An 18660-nucleotide genomic window follows, 5' to 3' on the forward strand; every position below is an offset into this window, starting at 1 on the left:
TTACTTATCTGTATGAATAGATATTTTTGCCTCAGTGGTGGAAATGTGTTGCAGAGGTGTAGAACCTGTGTGCTCTGTGTCATAAAACCTATGCTGTTAACTTCTTTAGATATGAGAATAAGCCTTAAGAGAACACCAGTGGTAGCTCCATTACCTGGTAGTGTTACAAAATTAGTACAAAATGTTTGAGAATCTGTTGTTTTCCAGACCAGACAGACAGCTCTCTTCATCCCTCCCCCTCCTCCCCCACATCACAGGTGAAAATAATAGTGCATATAATTGTGCTGGTGCAATACCACTTCTTCCCCTCAAGAAATAATACATTTATAGCACTAGACAGTAATTTTAAAGGTTTGATTTCACCATTGCTTAAAAGAGGACTTGCTCAGTTACTGTTGCCTGTGAAGATATTTGAATGAAATTGCTAGTTACCCCTGCAGCTGGAGCACAAGAGGTATGTGGATGTAGGTATGTATATACATGTTAGTAACTGGGTTCCTGCATGGGCTGGAGATGAAATTTATCACTTCATATGGTGGAGATTTGATTGTCCTTAAGATGTGAACTGCTTACAAACGAACCTCAGTGTCTGCTAACCAGACCCAGCGTTTTCTGCTGCTCCCAGCATTGCCCTCGAGTGGGAATTCTGGAGCAAGTTACAGGGATTAGGAATGGGTTTTAGTGTGGAGTAGTCCTGAGGATTTTGGTCAGCTACCATTAAAGTTAAAAGATGTTATGAAATTTGGAAGAAGACTAACTTGTGTGTTTTCCTGATGTTCCTTTTTTGTTAGGGAACAGACTCTGCAAGAGTGAAGTTGCAAATTATAGCTCTCATGAGGCAGTAAGACTTTTGGAGGGTTTTTTTTTATTTTATATGAATGAAGATACTGAAAATACGTTACTAATTTGAAATACCTGTTTCAAAGGCAGTGGAATGCTTTTGATAACATAGTGGTAGAATAGGCCTTTTCTGATTATAACTGCATAACATAAAAAAAGAAATAACCAAACCACTTGTCAAAATAGAAATCAGGCTGTGTAATGGCCTCGGTAGAAGCTGTTTTAATAGTTACAAAGTCATCCTCTTTTCTGCTTAGAATGGTGTGGGGTTTTTTTTCCCCAGGCTCAGATCACTGAAACCTTTTCTCGTTCTTTATCATATTTTGCACCTTGTGTCTGTGAGCAATCTGTGTCAAGTATGTGCACTTGCCATTTAGTCCCAATTCTTTCAGTGGTTTAAAGCATTTGTCTTGCATAAGCAAATGTAGAAAACAGTATATAGTAATTATTTTTTAAAAAAAACAAACCATAAAACCCCCAAAACCAACAAACAAACCAGGATTAAAGTTACTAAAAATATTACTATAGTTTACCCATTTAAATTGATTTATGGTAACTGAGCAATACTTGGACTAGCTGGAGGTTTAGATGACCAGGAAATGCCTGAGTGCAAGATGGATGACCTGCAGATGGTAATGGGTAAAAACCTCAGAAAAAGGCAGTTGTAAAGTAGTAGGCACACAATTTTAACAGACATAGGTTTAGGGTAAGATGATATGGTCAGAGCGGATGTAGTTTTATATAGATAAAGATAACATTAAGTTATTGGTTAATATAATAACAGAGGAGTCTGGTACCAAGACTGGTATCTATATCCTTGAAACTATCTCTGTGCAGAGGCCCAAACCCTTCTTGAAACTGAAGTTTTAGAAGTTTTTCTGCCCTCTATAGGTAAACTTTCTCATTAATGGGGTGTGGGGTTTTTTGAGATTTAATTTTGATTTTTAAATATTGCTTTCAATTAGTACCCCAGGATCATTGGTTGCATGTATTTCATGTTGTTTCAGGTGGATTTAGTGTCACACTTCTATTGTGGTTTTTTTATTCATTGCATATGTGTGCATAATTAATGTTTTAGAAGAATGTTCTTAAACATTCTGGTTGGGTTGTTTTGTTATTTATGTAACCTCAACTTTTTGGAGTGGTTTCCTTGTATTTTCATGGTTCCCAGTGGGTGTCTGATGGTCAGTGGGTACAGACTAAATTTTGTTCTTGACTGTTACAGCACAGGTTGAAGACAGAGGAATTGCAGTGAACAGAATGTGCTGCAATGTAGCTAGGTTTGCATAAACAATTGAAACTGTTTTTTAAAGCTTATGATCACTTACTAATTTGCCTGATGAAGATTACTATTTTTGAATAAATGGACTGTAAAAGTAGGTGTTGGGAAGTTCCTTTTTTGATGATGCAGCTTTTACTGTGGTATATTCAAATGATCAAGTGCCCACTAAGAAGAAGAAAGCAGTGTGTAGTCTAGTAGCATCAGCTCATTTGAATGTAGTATAAAACTTTTTTATGTGTCTCTGGACACTCTCATTGGCATGCTTTGTCAAGTTAATTGTTGTCCATAGACAGTTGGAGATATGAAGGGGTAATATCCCTGAAATTTATCTGCGCGGTGCACTGGAGTCGTTCTCCACTTTGTCACTGCTTTCATTTGTCTGCCATGTTTTACAGCATACTGTCAGACAGTTGTTAGTCACGGGAGGATCCTGGGGTAGTCTTGAGTTGCGTTAGAGGAGGGTGCTGGACACTTTCATGTTGCAGGTCTCCATGTAATGTTACTGCTTTTGTGCAAGTGGTTTTTGCACGAGAACCTCGCTGTGTGTCAGGTGGTGTTCGCTGTCCCAGTCCCTGCTGGTAAGGGTACGTCTCTGCAGCATGGGAACAGGAGCTTTGAATTCATTCCATAAACACTTTTCAGATTTGGAACACGGTGGTGGTTTTCTCCAGGTTTCAGATTTGTCATCAAATACCTACATCGCTGACAAAACCAAAACTTTGAGTGGAAATGGCATTGCAACTTCTTCAGCAGTTCCTAGCATTGAAGGTATATTGAAGTTGCATGCGTTGTCTGTAAATAGCTGAAATGCCTTAGTCCCGATGTCATTGTTACATTGTTACGCAGTGGACTATGTGGGTGTTTAATTATTTTAACTATGGGCAGCAGATGTCCTTCATCCAAAGGACTGATATATTTTAGCTGGTCTAGAGACTTGCTCTCCACTCACAGGCAGAGAGTAATAGCTGGCAAAAGCTCATTACACGTGCGACATTGAGCATGCTACTTTGTAGTTTCGGTAAAGGATGTACAGACACCTCCTAAAAGTTAACTGTCACTATAGACTATAGTAGTTGTCAAAGATACCTGTTATTTTTGTTTTGCTCGGAACATAGTGTCATGTTAGAGATGTAGTACCTGCCAAAGCTCACTGTATTTTTGTTTTTCTGTAGTTCAACCTAATCAAACGTCTAACCTTAGCCTTTTTTGAAGTTTCTGGTGTCTAGGACTGGATGCTAATTGCAGGCAAAAGGCATCTGTCATGTATCCAAAACTCTTATTTCCAAGTTCGACAGCTGCCATGGTGCTAATAGATGTCCCAGAGCTAAAGCAGTAATCCATAGAGAAGAATATAAACTGGAGATGGCTTTCTCTTCTTGCCTGCCCTGTGGCTGTTACATTCTTGAAGGCCTGAACCCTAAAGATATACACTTGATACCTATAGAGCTTCCAGCTGTCATTAGGAGTTACCAGACTTGGCTGCCTGTGCTCCAGGTCTGCCTTGCAGTGAGTGGTCTGCTGCTTCCCTGGGTCCTAAGCTAGGTGTCTGTCCTACCTGGAAGCAGTGGCGCAGCTATTTCCATCTTCAGGACTATCTGGAAAGATTGAGGAGGAATTCTTTAACCTTCAAATTACTCAGCCAGAATTTCAAGCATGGAGTTAATCCTAAGTCTCTGTAGACCTTGGTACAATAGATGTTGCTGTTCATTTGGGGACGGCATGCTTCAGGGCTAGACTGGATCAACAGGTAGTTCCACGTCTTTACAGAAGCATGTTGTCTTATCCTGAGGACAACATAGATGATGCTTTAATATCTCTGGCTCTTTAAATGAGAATTATACTGTCAGACCTGAGGGCTTGCAGAATGGCCTGCTGTGTGGCTTTCCCAACTTAGTAGTTTGTTCCTGGCTCCATCCTTTGATAGGTGCGTGCTGAGGATGTTCACTGTGTGACTCCCTTCTGGGTCAGTTGAGTTGACCTGAGTAGCTAAAATTTGACTTACTCAAAGCAGGGATTCTTAACAAAGTTTCTGAAAGTGTCTGCAGTACAGGGGAATGCATATGTATTTTCCCCTTGTTAACTGTTGTGTGGTGCCTTTCGAGATGGAAACTCACTTGTAGTCTGTGTCCCTGTCCCCTTTCCCATGTTCTCACTGCTAGCAGATTGTGTCACTATTAGCTTTACTAAGAGCTCTATTAATTTTACGGTTTTTTTCTTCTCTGAAAGATTAAAAACTTAAGGTGGTATCAGGGTCAAAGCAATCTATTTGAGGGCAGAAATTGATAGTCCCAGCTAACAGCACATGGTTTTTGAGGCAGAGGTTCTGGATAAATGATGGATTATTTAGGAGTTAGTTAAAGGGAAGAGAGCAAATGCATCCTAATAAGAATACCTGCTGTAGGGTTGAGCAGGATTCCGCATTAACACGCTTCTCAATATTTTTAGCTCTTTGCAAACATATAAGTAAAACTAATTTTTGCAATAAGCTTTTCTGCAGTATTTTGTACACTTCATAAAGGATACTTCAAGAATTTTTGTAGCTATACAGTTGAGAAATATCTTGGAAGGACCTTTCTACTTGAAATGCGTTTTCTGTATCTAGTGCTGTCTTTAATCTCATGCGGTCTTGCAAAACTCGTTCTACCTATTAAATATGCAGTAAAGCTCTTCTGTTTGGTAGAAGATTGTATGTTTAAACAGCAGAAGTCCTCATTGCTCCTGTATTTTAAGATTAAAAATTCAGCTGCAACACTACCTTCAGATTCAGAGCCATTAGAATGGATTTTTCAGATTTATTCTCCTGATTATAATACAGAAAATTAATTGCTTTTGACTGTAAAGAATTATGACCCATTGATTATTTAAGAACCTTCTTGATGGATGAACCTTTTCTACTTACTTCAAGACTTTTCATGAAATAAGGCTGCTTTTGTAAACTGGTATAAAGCATAATACACCTATATCAAACAGTGGATGCACTGCACATTCTTTAGGGGTAGAGATTGGTGGAAAAGAAAAATAGCACTTTCTGTGTGTCTAGTTTGCTTGAGTATTCAACATACAAGTAGTAGAGCCTTCTGGGAGAAAACAGGGGTAAGTTACTTGAAGAGCATTTAAAAGAAATACTTTGGTTTTTTTAAAAGAAAGATTTATTGGTTTATTAAAATGTGCTGATAGTAGAGAATACCACTTTAGTTTTGCTTGTGTGTGCATTGGAAGTGTTTGTGTTACATACTGGGGAGAAGACCTTGTATTTAACTCAAGATATATTCCCCTCTGGTCACTGTTCAGCTCCTAGCTGCTCGTTCTTATGCTGCCAATTCAGAGGTCTCAAATGATTTTTGTGTATATTTAAGTCTTTGGTCTCAACCTTTTAGCAGACTAAGAAAGAAGAAAAAGTCAAATTTCTTAGACCTTGTTGATTGAAAGAAGCAGAAGAACTAAAATAATATTTTGATTACCCCAGCCCGGAAACATTTGCTGAATTCCCATAGTAGCCAAACCTCTTTAGTCATGCATCACAGAAATAAACATTAAATTTTGTTAATGAGGCAATTGTAGCCATTTTTTTGTTTCATAGAATCATAGAATGGTTTGGGTTGGAAGGGACCTTTAAAGGTCATCCAGTTCAACTCCCCCTGCAATGAGCAGGGACATCTTAAACTAGATCAGGTTGCTCAAAGTCTCGTCCAACCTGACCTTGAGTGCTTCCAGGGATGGGGCATCTACCATGTCTCTAGGCAACCTGTTCCTGTGTTTCGCCACCCTCAGTGTGAAGAATTTCTTCCAAAATAACTCCCAGAGCACATGGTTCCTGACATCAACTATGACAGAGTTTTAATTCATTATAGTACAATTGTTTTCCCAGTATCTTCATCGTAATGAAATTGTTGATTAGGTAACAATGATTTCATAAAGCTTTTTCCCTTAAGAACAGATTATAGTAAATAATTAACACTAGGGTTTTATGATGGATGAACACTTGCACTGCATTCTGTCCCTTAGCCTGTACACTCACCAGAGGAGGGAGTCTGTGCTTTCCCAGATGTGCTGCAATTTTCAGTTCATTTGTGCAGTGCTCTCTGGTCAGATTCTTGAGTCTCAATTTTTTTGCAGTTGTCTTAACACAGCCTACATTGAAAAGTTAGTTGCTAGTGATGTTGACATTTCCTTGCTACTAATTGGATTTAAAGGTTTTGCATAGTATGTTCAGAATATCATTTTTTTAATGTATCTTACCTTTACTTGTGAAAACAACTGGTTTTGCATTTGAGAGATACTTTTTATCTTAAAATTAGTCTCTCTGACACTTTAAGAAAATAGATTTATCATGTGCTGCTTTGAAGTATTAGAAGGATTTGAGAGGCAGTTAGCCAACTGACATTTAAAACCCTTGAGAACTTGTTCCAGCCAAACCTTTTGCAAAAAAGTAAATGCAGCTAAGGCTTAGTTATGGAAATTATTTTAGCTGGCAGTTCAGTGCATGTAATCATCTTGGAACATCCTGAAACTTGTTCTTTTGTTCAGCTGTTGTATCAAGGCTTTTGGGTTGTGTCTGTGAACTTGTCACTTCTCTAAATCAGAAATCTTTCTCATGTTGCTGAAACACCATGATTTTGAACATTACGTTCACTGCAGTAGCCCATATAAAGAACACTTCTTGTACAGGGAATGTATTTCTGACACTTTCTAGACGGCTGTAGTTCAGAGCTGAAGTGATGTCTTGCTAGTTCGACATCTCTAAATGATATGGATTTTTTGTCCTTGCTGAATTCTTGGCAAGGTGGTCCTGTTGGAAACGCCACGCTCCTGGCTGGCACCATGACCAATGGTTGGTCTACCAGGCAACCCAAGGGGAACATCTAGGGTTAGAGCCAAGTCTCAGCAGCCCTGCAGCCAGCCTCTGCTGGGTCGCGCCGAGGCTCATGGCGGCGCGCTGGAGAGGATGCTACTGCCTGTTCTGTGTCTCATGCAGGTACTCACAGGGGTTCAGTCTCAAGGGCTGTGAGTTTGGCTTTGGTTTGGTTTTCAGTCTCTCATCTTGCTTATACAAACAATTTTTGCTAGTCAAGAGACATCTTGTTTGAGGAGAACCCATGCAGACCAGCTCATTTATTGTAGTAAAACAGAAGGTGCTGTATTTGATAGGAGTATGGCAAATGGACTGGCCCAAACCTGACTTGTCTGCTTTGGATAGTGCTGACGCGCTTTTAAACTGCAGAGGATGTAGACAGATCTTTACATATTTTGAAAAGAATGAGCTTTTGACACCTCTGTTTGAAGATGGAGGAAGAAAGAGGCAAGTTCAGTTTTACAGTATACACAATTTTAATAATAAAATTTTTCTGTACACTGCAGTTGGTTTTACTCCATTACTTATACCCCCTCCCACCTGAAAGTGGCTCTTTAAACATAATTTAAATACAATGCATCTAAGACTCCTTTTTAATCTCTGGTTGCTAAGCTGGTGGAATAGTTCACTCACTAATGTCTTCATGATGATAAAAAGAAAAATGGGGTGGGTGTTGTTGGTTTTTTACAAAGGAGTGGTTGAAGGATAGCAGGTGCAGCTTTTCATTGCTTACACCAGAGGTGCACAAGCTGCATGGTTATTTTGTCCTTAGCACAAGTTTTCCCCTGTTTGAGCCTTGATGATATCCATCAGAGCTTCTGTTACGTTTCCCTAGATACATCTCAAACCATTTTTATACAAGATGTGAAATGCTGAATTTCCAGGTGACTCTGAAATGATCTTTAAGCATCCCGCTAGCCTGATGCTTAAAAAGCAAAGCCTGACACCAGTTCCAGTGTACAGGACTCTGCAATGAAGAAAGGCGTGGGAAGGGAGGAGCTGCTGCTGTGCAGCTGCCTTTGATTTTTGTTGTTTCCTTACTTGTTCCCTTTTTGAGGGGGAGGAGAAATACTGTATCCCTTTCTGAACTTCTAATTTTTATGGAAAACTTCATAATAAAGATGAAATTCAGCTTCTGGGTAGATTTCATAGGTCTGAACAGATGGATTTTGATAGCTATGCAGATCACAATTAAATCAACTTTATTTTCATTAAAGTAGTACAGAAATTAACTTAGACATGTTAAAACATGTGTAGTGCAGATTTCTGGTTTAAAGCCATTGGGTATCTCTGATTTTACATGTTAGCAATAGGCCACTGTCTTCTAAGGGGGTAATGGGACATAAGCTCAGATGCTTAGATTTGCATGCAGACTAGGCTTGTCACTGAAAAATCAGGTAATTTCTGCTTGGGGGAAAAGCAAACAAAAACATTGATACAGTGGCATTAATTATGCTTCCATCTGATAGGATATGGGAGCTCTGTGCAGAGGAACACTTCAGACGGAGACTAAATGCTAACCTATTTTACTCTTTATTGAGTAATTTTTAGTTGTGTGCATTTAAACAATGATCTAATGCAGAGTGACTAACGAAAGGGGAACTGAAAGCATTAGTTCAGACCTGTTCCAGTATGATGACTCAAAAATTGAACTTGTGCTGAGAGGTTCACATTTCACTGATGTGTGAGGGTGGGGAGAAGGAAAAGCTGGCTGGAGATCAGTGAGGCTGGAGGAGATCTTTGGATGGGACAAGGATCTCAAGAGCAGTAGAAGAAATTTTAATTTCTAAAAGGCCCTGAACACTTGCATGAGGCTGTGCCTAGAGGTGGTGAAGCACCTGTAATGCCATTTAGTATCTGTAGAAACTGAGGCTGTGCAACAGAGACAATATCTGGGGAGAGCGAGTTAACAACCTCCTGTCATTAGCCAGTGCTCATACTAAAATACGATTAATTTAAACCAAGTCATCGTGGTTCTTGTTCCATAAACAAAATAAATCAGAGACTGCTGAGTAATGCAATTACTACAATACCCTCCTGGCCTGGAAGAGTCACAAGCGATTGAGAATGGAAGACTGTAACTTAAAAAATAAAATAAAACAAAAATTAACAGCCTCTGCTTGTGTCCCTGTGTAGAGCAATGGCTTTGCCTGCCGTTTGCTGTCCCTCCTAAGGGAATTCAAGTTGACTTCACTGCTAGTGTTTGACATTCTGTGAGTTTTATGATACCTGTTACCCTAAATGTAATGTTTGCAGAATTGCTTTGCTTATGCCTGGAACCTGGCAACAAATGGTTTTGGAAATGGCAGACATAAACCATGGCATTTGCGAGATTGGCGGCATATTAGTGTGTAGTGCAGAGAGTCAAAGTAAAATTGAATGGTGCCGTGCTAGGCTGTGTCTGCTGGCCTCCTGCTTCACTGTCTGCAAGCCAAGGCAGCACTGCAGGATCAGTGGAAACTGGGGGTACTGGTGGGGGAGAGAAGTTGGGCACCTGGGTGTGTTTGCTTTGAGAGACACTGGAACAGTGCTTTAATGCTTGGAAAATTGGTATGAGTGGCTGGGATGGAAAAGAGGATTAAATCCAGCATTGCTGGAACATCTCTCTTGGGCACAATTATAAGCTAATAAAGATTGAGTGGGCTTCTGCACAGAGCTGGGGTATTGGGGAAGCACCTCCTTGGGAGGAACCTCAGCAGTTCAGTCAAGCAGCCACTTCTTATTACTGTGTGGAAGACTGACATGGTACCTTTTGAACTGTCTTGCAGCAAAGGTTTCTGCTGGGCGTGGAGGAGAAAGGTGGAATTCCTTCTTGCAAATGCAGCTGAGGATAGCAGAGTTCAGTATTGACATCTGATGGTTGAGGATAGTGTAGCAAGATTATTTGGCTGCCAGTATAATTGAGTTCAGTTATAACTTTGTCTCTGCTGGTACCCTACAGCTGTACATGAAAATCATTCCCAGAAGTGTCAGCTTTTCAGTTCCCCCTGGTGCAGACCATCGTGTTGGTCTGGTAAGGGAGGTGCAGGGGCAGGTTGCTGCTGAGACAGTGATGCATGCTTGCCTGCCCAGAGCAGAGCAAAAGCCTGGATGTAGGGGGAGAGCTGTGAGCACTTACTCGTGGTAAGGAATGAAGCAAGTCTTTCTATAAGCAGCTAAATACCCTTGGATATAAATGCAAAAAATGTATTTATCAGCTTAGGTCTGGCATTCTGGCTCACGTGGGATTCAGTCATACAGAATATTTGCTCTCTGTCCACCTGCCCTGCAGGATTTATTGTATTCAGTTAAAAGCAGTAACTGATTTCCTAGAATATGTGTAAATTGGCTCATCATAGTATAAAGTTACAAGGGTTCAAAGGTATCTATGGAAAACCATTAGGCTTCACTGAATCTCTTCCATTAAAGTACAGAGTCACAGAGAGTAAACAAAATATTTGTTTTAAAATAAGGGCACTGCATGTAAAAGTAAAACGATCCAAATTAACATCTTCAAAACCAGTAACTGAAAAATCTTTATATAAAATCTTAACAGAAGTCACACTTATCTTGCTATAATTGCCTTGGATGAATTCATTTCACAATAAAACATCAAACTGTTGTATAATTGCACCCTAAATACCTCACTAAGTGGTAATACAGATATATAAAAGCAGAGTGAAATAGCAAGCAGATTTTTATGCAGTGATTTTTCTGTTTAAAAAGTTTGTGGAATAGTTTAGTACAACACAATTAGCATACTGTAATTACCGATTTGTTCAAGGTATGTCAACACTGTGAGGAATTTCTTTTCTTCATCGGTGTGTGCTGGTAATAGTTTAACACTGCAGCATTGGACACAACACATTTTTTTAGTTATACATACATGTATATATATATTAAAAAAATTTCCATCCCTCTGGTCCTTTTAGCTTTGGTTAGAATGTTTACAATATTTGAGCAGTTGACTTAAAAATAATGTAATCCTTTGCAGACCCCCACCCCCCTGCCCCCGTGGCATCTGACTACCACCATTGCTGCATAGATCTGCAAATATTTACATATAATTTCATAATATAGTATAAATAGCAATATGGTACTTCTGGCTGAAGAAATCAAATTACTCCTTTAAGAATGACAGGGGGACGTATATATATTTATATGAGATTTTTTTAAAATGGCATACTCGTTTAGATTCTGTCCCCTATCAAGTAAGAAATGAAACATTTTTCAGTGAACTATTCTATAAACTAATTATGTTTTCTTAACTTATCAGAAGGTACTTTTTTTTTTGAACTGCTAATTACTTTGAATTTTGGAAGAGGAGGACAAGTGAGAGCTTATATTACAGGGGCTAATTCTGTCTCCAGAGAAACCAGTGGAGTTAGTGCATGAAAATAGCTTCCAGGCAAGAGGAAGCCTCAGCTGGGGGAGGCAGTGGGGGGACAAAGAGAGGCTTCTTCCTTCCTTTCCTCTTCTCCTTAACCTTGCGGTTGATATTTAGTTTTAATTAAGAAAAACTTGCATTAAGGGTATTTACACATGAAAAGGTGTTGAAACGCCATTCGTTCATAGTCGTAAGTAATTAGCCTGAATTCATGAAAAGCATCATCAAGTCAAACCAGAGAGCAGATAAGAATTGAATGCACTTAATATTTAGAATCGATCCTGTTGTACTGAGCCTTCCTAAATAAGCTACGCTCCCTACTTTGTAAGCGCCTGGAGAGTCGTCCTGCTAATTTGTGATCATCCTGCTAATTTGTGACCATGTGAACTGTTCCTTTCTGTATCTGTTGTGAGCTTTAGCAAGGTCTGTTTAAGCAAGCCAAACTATGAATGCAGATAGGAAAACTGTATTTAAAATAAATTCACCGGTCCCTAATGCACTTAAATCCCCACCTGGACCTTCGTTGCCCTTTTATGGTTTCCCCTCCCCTTTTTTACTGGAGTGAAATTATCAGAGGAGGAAAATCTTCCTCCACGGCTGCCTTTAAAGTGAACGGAGCCAGCTGGAGTGTTTGGGATCTTACAGCTGCAGTGGAACAAATGGAGTGTATGTCCCCCTGCAGATCTCTGTACAGATATCCAGTATCCTTCCCCTCGGACTGTTTTCATGAGAAAAAGTATAATATGGAGACTTGGGTATAAATTTTTACACACAGTCATATAATTACATAACATGAAACATTTTACATAGTTTGAGGTGAGCATCTTTTTAGACTTTTAAACATTAGGAGTGCAAGTTTAATGTAATCATTGCTTCTTTAACACTGAAAATATTATGGATTTATTTTTTAAAAAACTTAAAAATACCGCACCACTCCATAAACAATGGTTCCATTAAGTAGCTTGGAAAATTAGGCTTTATGTCAACATTTGTAAAAATTAGAATCTGATGTAGGTCCCCATCAATTTTAAAATAGGTTACTTATCTGATTTAATTTTGGATGGCATGTAGGTATTATACTTCACATTCTTTATATGGCAGCTGCTGACACTTGCACTGTCCATAGCCATTAATGATGATGAAGGGTCCTTCGTGGGTGGGTTCGTATTCGTTATAGGGTCCTTGGTCTGACATATTTGCCATATGCAGCCGTGTTTGGGATCGGAGCTGCCTGTGGTTTTGAATCATTGAGCACTGCCTAATTCTTCTTAATGTGGGAGGGCAGCACTTCCTGGAGATGAACACTATAAAAATGATAAAAAAGAAAGAAAACAATAAAGCCATTGTTCCTGTAATTACCCTCTGAGTGAAGATGGCATTGCTTGGCTCGGGGAAATGTTCTTCGGTGGTAACAACCATGCCTGCTGTAGTTGGAATCTCTTTGTCTCCCATATGGAAATGAGAAGAGCTTATTTTCGTGTACTCAGTAGTCGGAACTGCGTATGTCGTAGCCACAGGCGTAACAACAGTTGATAAATTCCAGCAAAGCTGAAAACCATACACTGCATCCAGAATATCCTCTCCCTGGGTGTGGTCAGGGCTGTGGCAGAGGATGGAGTGCTCCCACCGACCTTGGAAGCCACTCAGCCATGTGGCCAAGGCGCAGATCTTTGGGCTGCATTCCCACAGATTGCCGGAGAGGCCTACGGTGGTGAGGGATGTCAGCGAACTTAGGATCTTGGAATCCAGAGTGGTGAGCTTGTTGTTATCCATTAGGAGGGTTTTAAGGTTAGGCATAGTTTCAAAGACGGTTAGGTCGATGGCTTTGATTTCATTTCCAGTCAAATCGAGCTTTTCTAAGGTGCCCCAGGTCCACTCCATCCCACATGTCAAGTTGCTAATTTTGTTCCACTGCAAGAAGAGCATGTGCAGGCTGCTCAGCCGGAGGAAGTGAGCAAAATTAATCTTTGTCAGCTGGTTGTGCTCTAGGTGAAGCTCCCTCAGCTTGATTAATCCCGCAAATCCGTTGCGAGCCAAACTTCGCAAGCGGTTTGTGCTCAAATCCAGGAACTCCAGGCTACGACAGTCCCAGAACAGGCGGACCGGGATGGTCCGCAGGGAGTTGGAACGCAAGTGCAAGGTCTGTAGCTTGCGAAGGCCGTAGAAGAGCTCGGGGTGCAGAGAGGATAACTGATTAAAAGAGAGGTCCAAATTCTGCAGGTTAAGCAGCTGGCTAAAAGTTGTGTTTGGCAAATGAAAGATTTTGTTGGAACTTAAGACTAATTCCTTAAGTTTATACAGTCCTTGAAAAGAATCTTCTCTGACTGTTGCAATTTGATTATGATCTAAGTGAAGCCAAGTAAGTTGACTGAAGCTTGCAAATTGATCCCTTTCAAGTTCAGAAATATAATTGTGCCTCAGTGACAAACCTAGTGAGCCCTTTTCAGTGGTGTTTGGCACTGAGTGAAACCCCTGAGAGTCACAGTAAAAGAGCAGCTTCTCACAGCGACATTTTGGTGGACAAGCCATGCCCAAGGCAGGCAGCATTTTTAAAACCATACTCATTGCATATAGTGCTGCCAGCATACGAGCCCCTAATGGCCACTTGAAATGTAAGCCTGCAGAATATAATTTAGGAAAACAACAAGATAGGATAGCCTTATCAGTATACTTTGAACATCACGATGGAAGATTTCACTGCAGATAACATTGCCATGCATTTCCAACAAGCTAATTCTAAATGCAAGAAACAACTTACTATGAAACACAGAATACTCGGATATTACACTTAAGATGAGTCTTTATCTCTATTATGGAGGATTACAGTGTCACAACTGGAAAACATTTTTTTCATAAGGTTCAGTGCAGAAAAATTTGCTTTAGCACCTAACTGCTCCTTTAAAGCATAGCCGGTCATTCATTATACAAGGTATATAGAAACACAGGAACTTACCCATTCTTTTGAGTACATTGGAGGTTGCATTCAGTCGTAGTTTTAGACTCAACACTGTGAGTCTGTAAAAGGCTCTAATGTAAGATAGCCTTTGAATAATTTACTGGGCTTAGTGTCCTTTGATATTAGTGCAAAATTGAATCCACGATCCTCTCTTGGAATATTCCTTTTGAAATCACTGGCTTGATCTCCTCTGACAGGTCTGCAATTTTTAAATCAATGCTTAATACAAGTTTTCATCTTCTGTAGCTGCTCAGCTGTTTAATTGAAGCTCACGTTTTCTTTTTCTGCAGCTGTGGCTTCCTTTAGTCCTAACTTGTTGATGGCAGATGGGTGGCTTATTGCTGAGAGAAGCTCCTGTAGTAGCATGAGTGCATTTACTGAAAAGCTTTTCAGGGAAGCGGTACAAGAATGGACTTGCTTATGCGCTGCGACCACACAGGGCTGTATATAGGCTGACGTCACCTGGTGACGTTCCTTTTGTTTGGGTTTTCCAGAAGCTTTGCTGTTTTAAAGCTTTGTGGTGCATACTGTGTGTTAAAGACCACTGATGGGGGGGGGGGGGGAATCAACGGTAGGAGTTCTTCGTCCCAGCGATAGAAGGAATAGGAAAGACTTGCACCACCCTACTCCTCCCCTCCTACATCTGTGCTGGCTGTATTCAGCTGGCATTAAAAGCAGCGCAGAGCTGCAGTTGAAAGTGCCTTAGTGCTGGCTGCTGCCTGTTTTCTGTTAAATATCACTGCATAAAGGGAACTTTTAGATGCAAAGTATGCACAGTTTGGACAGAGGATGGTGGTTAGTACCAGCTTTTTGTGGAGGTGAGAGGGATTTGGCAGCTTAAAGCTACATGTAACAATTGTGTGCGACTGTGGTCCCTGCAAAAGTGGTAAAGGGAGAGAACAGTCATTTAGATGAAAGTGGTGGGTGTGTCAGAAAGTACAGCACACAGTCCAGGAGCAAAGGACAGGAGCGAACGTTTCAAGCAATGAGAAATTTCTGGAAAAAGCAAAGCTTGCGTTAGGGCACAGGAAAAATTTAATTGGAATCCAGCTTGACAGCATGCAGTTATGAAAGTAGAAAATCTATCATCACCACCCCCCCAACAGCGGCTTTTTTACTTGCTTTTCCTGGGGACTGGAGTGCAGGAGAAGTCGTGAGGTTGGCATTTACCATCGGGGCGCGGAGCAGTTTGAGGGCTTCCTTGCGGTCACTGATTACATTCTGGTGTTATATGCACGCCGTGAAAGGGGGGACATTACTTCCATTAGCATCTTGCTGCAGGGTAGGTCCATGGCAGTTATCCCGTGTGTTTTAGAGTTGCAGAAATTTGCATTTGCAAAAACAGTGACCCTGCAAAGCTGTCTGTGCTGTTACAGCTGAGCTGGTCTCTGGCTGGAGCATGCATGCACAGCATGGAGGAGGCAAATGTGCTGGCATGGCTGCTTGCTTTAAAAGTTCATTGCCCTTTTATCTGGAGCAAACTCTCCTTTGGGACAGCTAGTGCTGAAAGGTAAATGAACAGACTTGACTTAAATTTTTTTTTTTTAGGGTTTTAGGATTTTTGTGTGCATGTGCAGGAAGGCCTTTGGAGCAGCTGCTCTGGCCTTGACTGTATGTGGATGAGGCAGGGGGGTGTTAGCTTCCTGCTCCAAGCAACTTGGGTAAGCTTTTTTATTTTCACCTTGAGATATAAAGCATTAATGTAGTACAAGACACCTGAAAATGTTTGCTGTGTAGTGGCAAAGTATCACTTACGACCTGAAGATATGGGATGAGCCGAGAATAACAAACTTCCTGTGCTGATGAAGATTATGAATTGTGTCAAAAGGAGATTTTAAAATAAAATGGCCGTTTACCTTTGTTATTAAGCTTTGGTTCCTTAGCGGTACATACTTAAACTAAGACTTGCTTTTTTTCTGCCTGCTTCTCCCTTTGCTGTCCCGTGGAGTAATTGTAATACTGACTGTAATAGTTTCTTTCTGTGGTGGGCTGTCCCATCCAGAGCAGACTGAAGGGAAGTGCTAAGTGGAAAGTAAAGGGATGGAGACGGTGAACTCTTTAAAAACAAACAAAAAGAAAACCTCAAACCCACTCAAAAAACCAAAACAAAACAACCCCACCCCCAACCCATCAGGAAAGTTAACTATCTTTAATGATAAAGTGAATTAGGAAATGCTAGATAAATTTCTTAAATTGCCCTGCCACTAAATATTTTCATATTTGCTCTAGAGTGAAAGAAATAAATGCAAAGGAATTGCATAAATCTATTTAAAGAGTTTCTTAGTGTTGAAAGTTCACTGTACAAAAAGTACAGAAGCTGAAATCCAGCCTTAGGTGTCAGTTGCCAGCTGTCTGATGGAACTACTGCACCGAAGTACCTGTGGTTGTACTTCTTGTAGCGGCTCATCTGGTGCAAAATCCTGATTTGAAGTGTTGATTTGAATTTTAATAACACTTAAATACGATAACATAACATTAAAAAAAAAAAAACAAAAAACATTCCAAAGGGTGTAATTAATAAAATGACAATGGCTATAAGGTCAAATGTTACTCCTCTCCTGTGCTACGTCTGTTTGCTCTTACCAGGAGGCTGAAATTAGGTATCTTTTGGAAACGTTTTGCTTTTTTGCATCAGTATCTGTTGGTAGGTTCCTCCCACATCAAGATTGTGTAATTTGGCACAGAGTTAAGAGTTAATGTTCAAACACGGCAAGTTGTTTCCTTTCTAAAGCTCTCTATTCTTTGGCCTGTAACCAAACAAGGGCTATTTAGCACCTTGCCAGCGAGTTTCCTGTTTGGGAGACTGTTAATGCGAACTTTATAGGCGCTTTTCTTAGTGAAACATGTTTTTATGTGCACTCATCATGAAATAACAGATATTACTGAAAGCGTGCATCTGATTCTCTTAAGTCTGGGACTCTGCGGTAATATTCACATTGTTCCTCGGGAGCTGCCTGGGGTGTCAAGGTGTAATAGGCTGGGAATAAACCCCGGCTGTCTGCAAAACTCATGCAATTACATTTCTCCTGAGACTGAAAACTTGCTTGCATGCTGAGGAAAAATGCATATGAGTGCCGTCTGGGGACTTCCACCAGAATAGGTGCTTCGAAGTAACAGCCCGAATCCTCACGTGCAACGTGGAGAGGGAAGATGGCATGTCTGCCTCAGGAATGAGCTTGAGGTCCTAACCAAATAACCCTTTCGGGGGCTTCTCCCTCACCCCACTCCTCAAGCAGCAAAATAACTGGTTTTCCTGCTAAACGCACGCGCTGGAAAAGTAGGATTGCACCCTGAGGCTCGTGTTGTCATTTAGTTAGGCTGACATCTTGTGGAAGCCTTCCTAGTGTATTAAGAACAACAAATAAGCTAATTTTACTTGATGTAGATGTGGGCTGTGTGACTTTCTTGTGCTGTGGGCTTGGAGGATGGCAAGCCCTGGAGTTGCAGGCGAGGCTGGGGCACCCAGGATTTGCAGCTGCGTGTGTGGCACCATGCAAACAGAGAGCTCACCCTTCTGCCTGAAGAAATTACTGTGTTAATTTTTGCTGGACGTTAGCACACTGGGGATCATGGGAGTATTTGCTGCTTTTTTGCTAAAAGATAACCTTCGTGCTGTGTCAGTAAGGCTGTGAGGCAAAGGAGATGAGCACAGATGTGTGGCTGTAGCATTACCGTGCACATACTGTCACAGATGCGCTACTGTGGAGCTGGGTTAGTGGTGAGCCCCGAGAAGTGGACACACGAGAAAAAGGTGTGTCCAAGGCTATGCATAATCAACAGACATGTCTAGCTCTTCAGGCTAGCTGCAGACGTCCTTCGGGCGAGGGCAATGGGAGTGGTGGGACAGGGCACCATAGGTTGGGTGTCATTGTCTTCCCAGGAGCAAAGGACACGTGTGCTGCAGCATAGCGTGGTGACTGTCACCTCCCTGTCTGGCAGGTCTCTGCACCTGGCACTGGTCGCACATTTTAATTCCTCTTTGTACCAGGATGAGTGCAGGAGCTGGCCTTCCCCTCTATGTGGGCTCTAAGGGGAGCGTGGGGCCGCTGTGGCTGCAGCCTGGTGGTGGGGAGGGGCGTCAGGGTGGGAGCAGCATGGCATGGCAAGCTGTGCAGGAGGGGGAGTGCAGGCATCTTTATTCTGATTTAAGTTCCTGCTGAACCTAGACGATGCTATGCAGCCCCTGTGCTTTGGTGAGCTATGGGCTTGCCATGGGAGATTCCTTCCTGCAACAAACCAGTATATAGTCCTGCTTCTTCAACCATCAGACTTCAGATACGAAAACACCGCTGAAATTCATGTGTGTCATACTTTGCTGCTTACCCTTCCTGGTCTTGATTCAGCACTATTATATCTGGAATTTG

The 18660-nt window shown here is 41.1% G+C and overlaps 2 protein-coding genes across 4 annotated transcripts in view; one reads left to right on the forward strand and one right to left on the reverse strand.

The window, feature by feature from the left end:
* Window positions 1–18660, forward strand: part of CTNNA1 (catenin alpha 1) — a 121813-nt gene that overhangs the window by 46523 nt on the left and 56630 nt on the right. The gene's annotated exons all lie outside the window — the stretch shown is intronic.
* Window positions 9095–14691, reverse strand: LRRTM2 (leucine rich repeat transmembrane neuronal 2). Of its 3 annotated transcripts, XM_072872076.1 has the most exons (3): window positions 14294–14691; window positions 12757–13530; window positions 12460–12644 (listed from the first exon to the last, which is right to left on the reverse strand). In XM_072872076.1, exons 1-3 carry the CDS (start codon window positions 14321–14323, stop codon window positions 12609–12611), a joined length of 840 nt encoding a protein of 279 aa, XP_072728177.1. In that variant the 5' UTR covers window positions 14324–14691; the 3' UTR covers window positions 12460–12608. The 3 variants fall into 3 exon arrangements, with proteins under 3 accessions (XP_072728175.1, XP_072728174.1, XP_072728177.1); XM_072872074.1 differs by having other exon boundaries at window positions 9095–13509; XM_072872073.1 differs by having other exon boundaries at window positions 9095–13530.

Source organism: Ciconia boyciana, chromosome 9, assembly GCF_034638445.1.
Source record: "Ciconia boyciana chromosome 9, ASM3463844v1, whole genome shotgun sequence".
Taxonomy (NCBI): Eukaryota; Metazoa; Chordata; class Aves; order Ciconiiformes; family Ciconiidae; genus Ciconia; species Ciconia boyciana.

Coding starts and splice junctions, on each gene's coding strand:
- LRRTM2 (XM_072872073.1), bottom strand. CDS start 14,323: ATGCAACCTCCAATGTACTCAAAAGAATGG. Junction 13,531..14,293: donor CAATGTACTCAAAAGAATGG/GTAAGTTCCTGT, acceptor TCTTTTAATCAG/TTATCCTCTCTGCACCCCGA.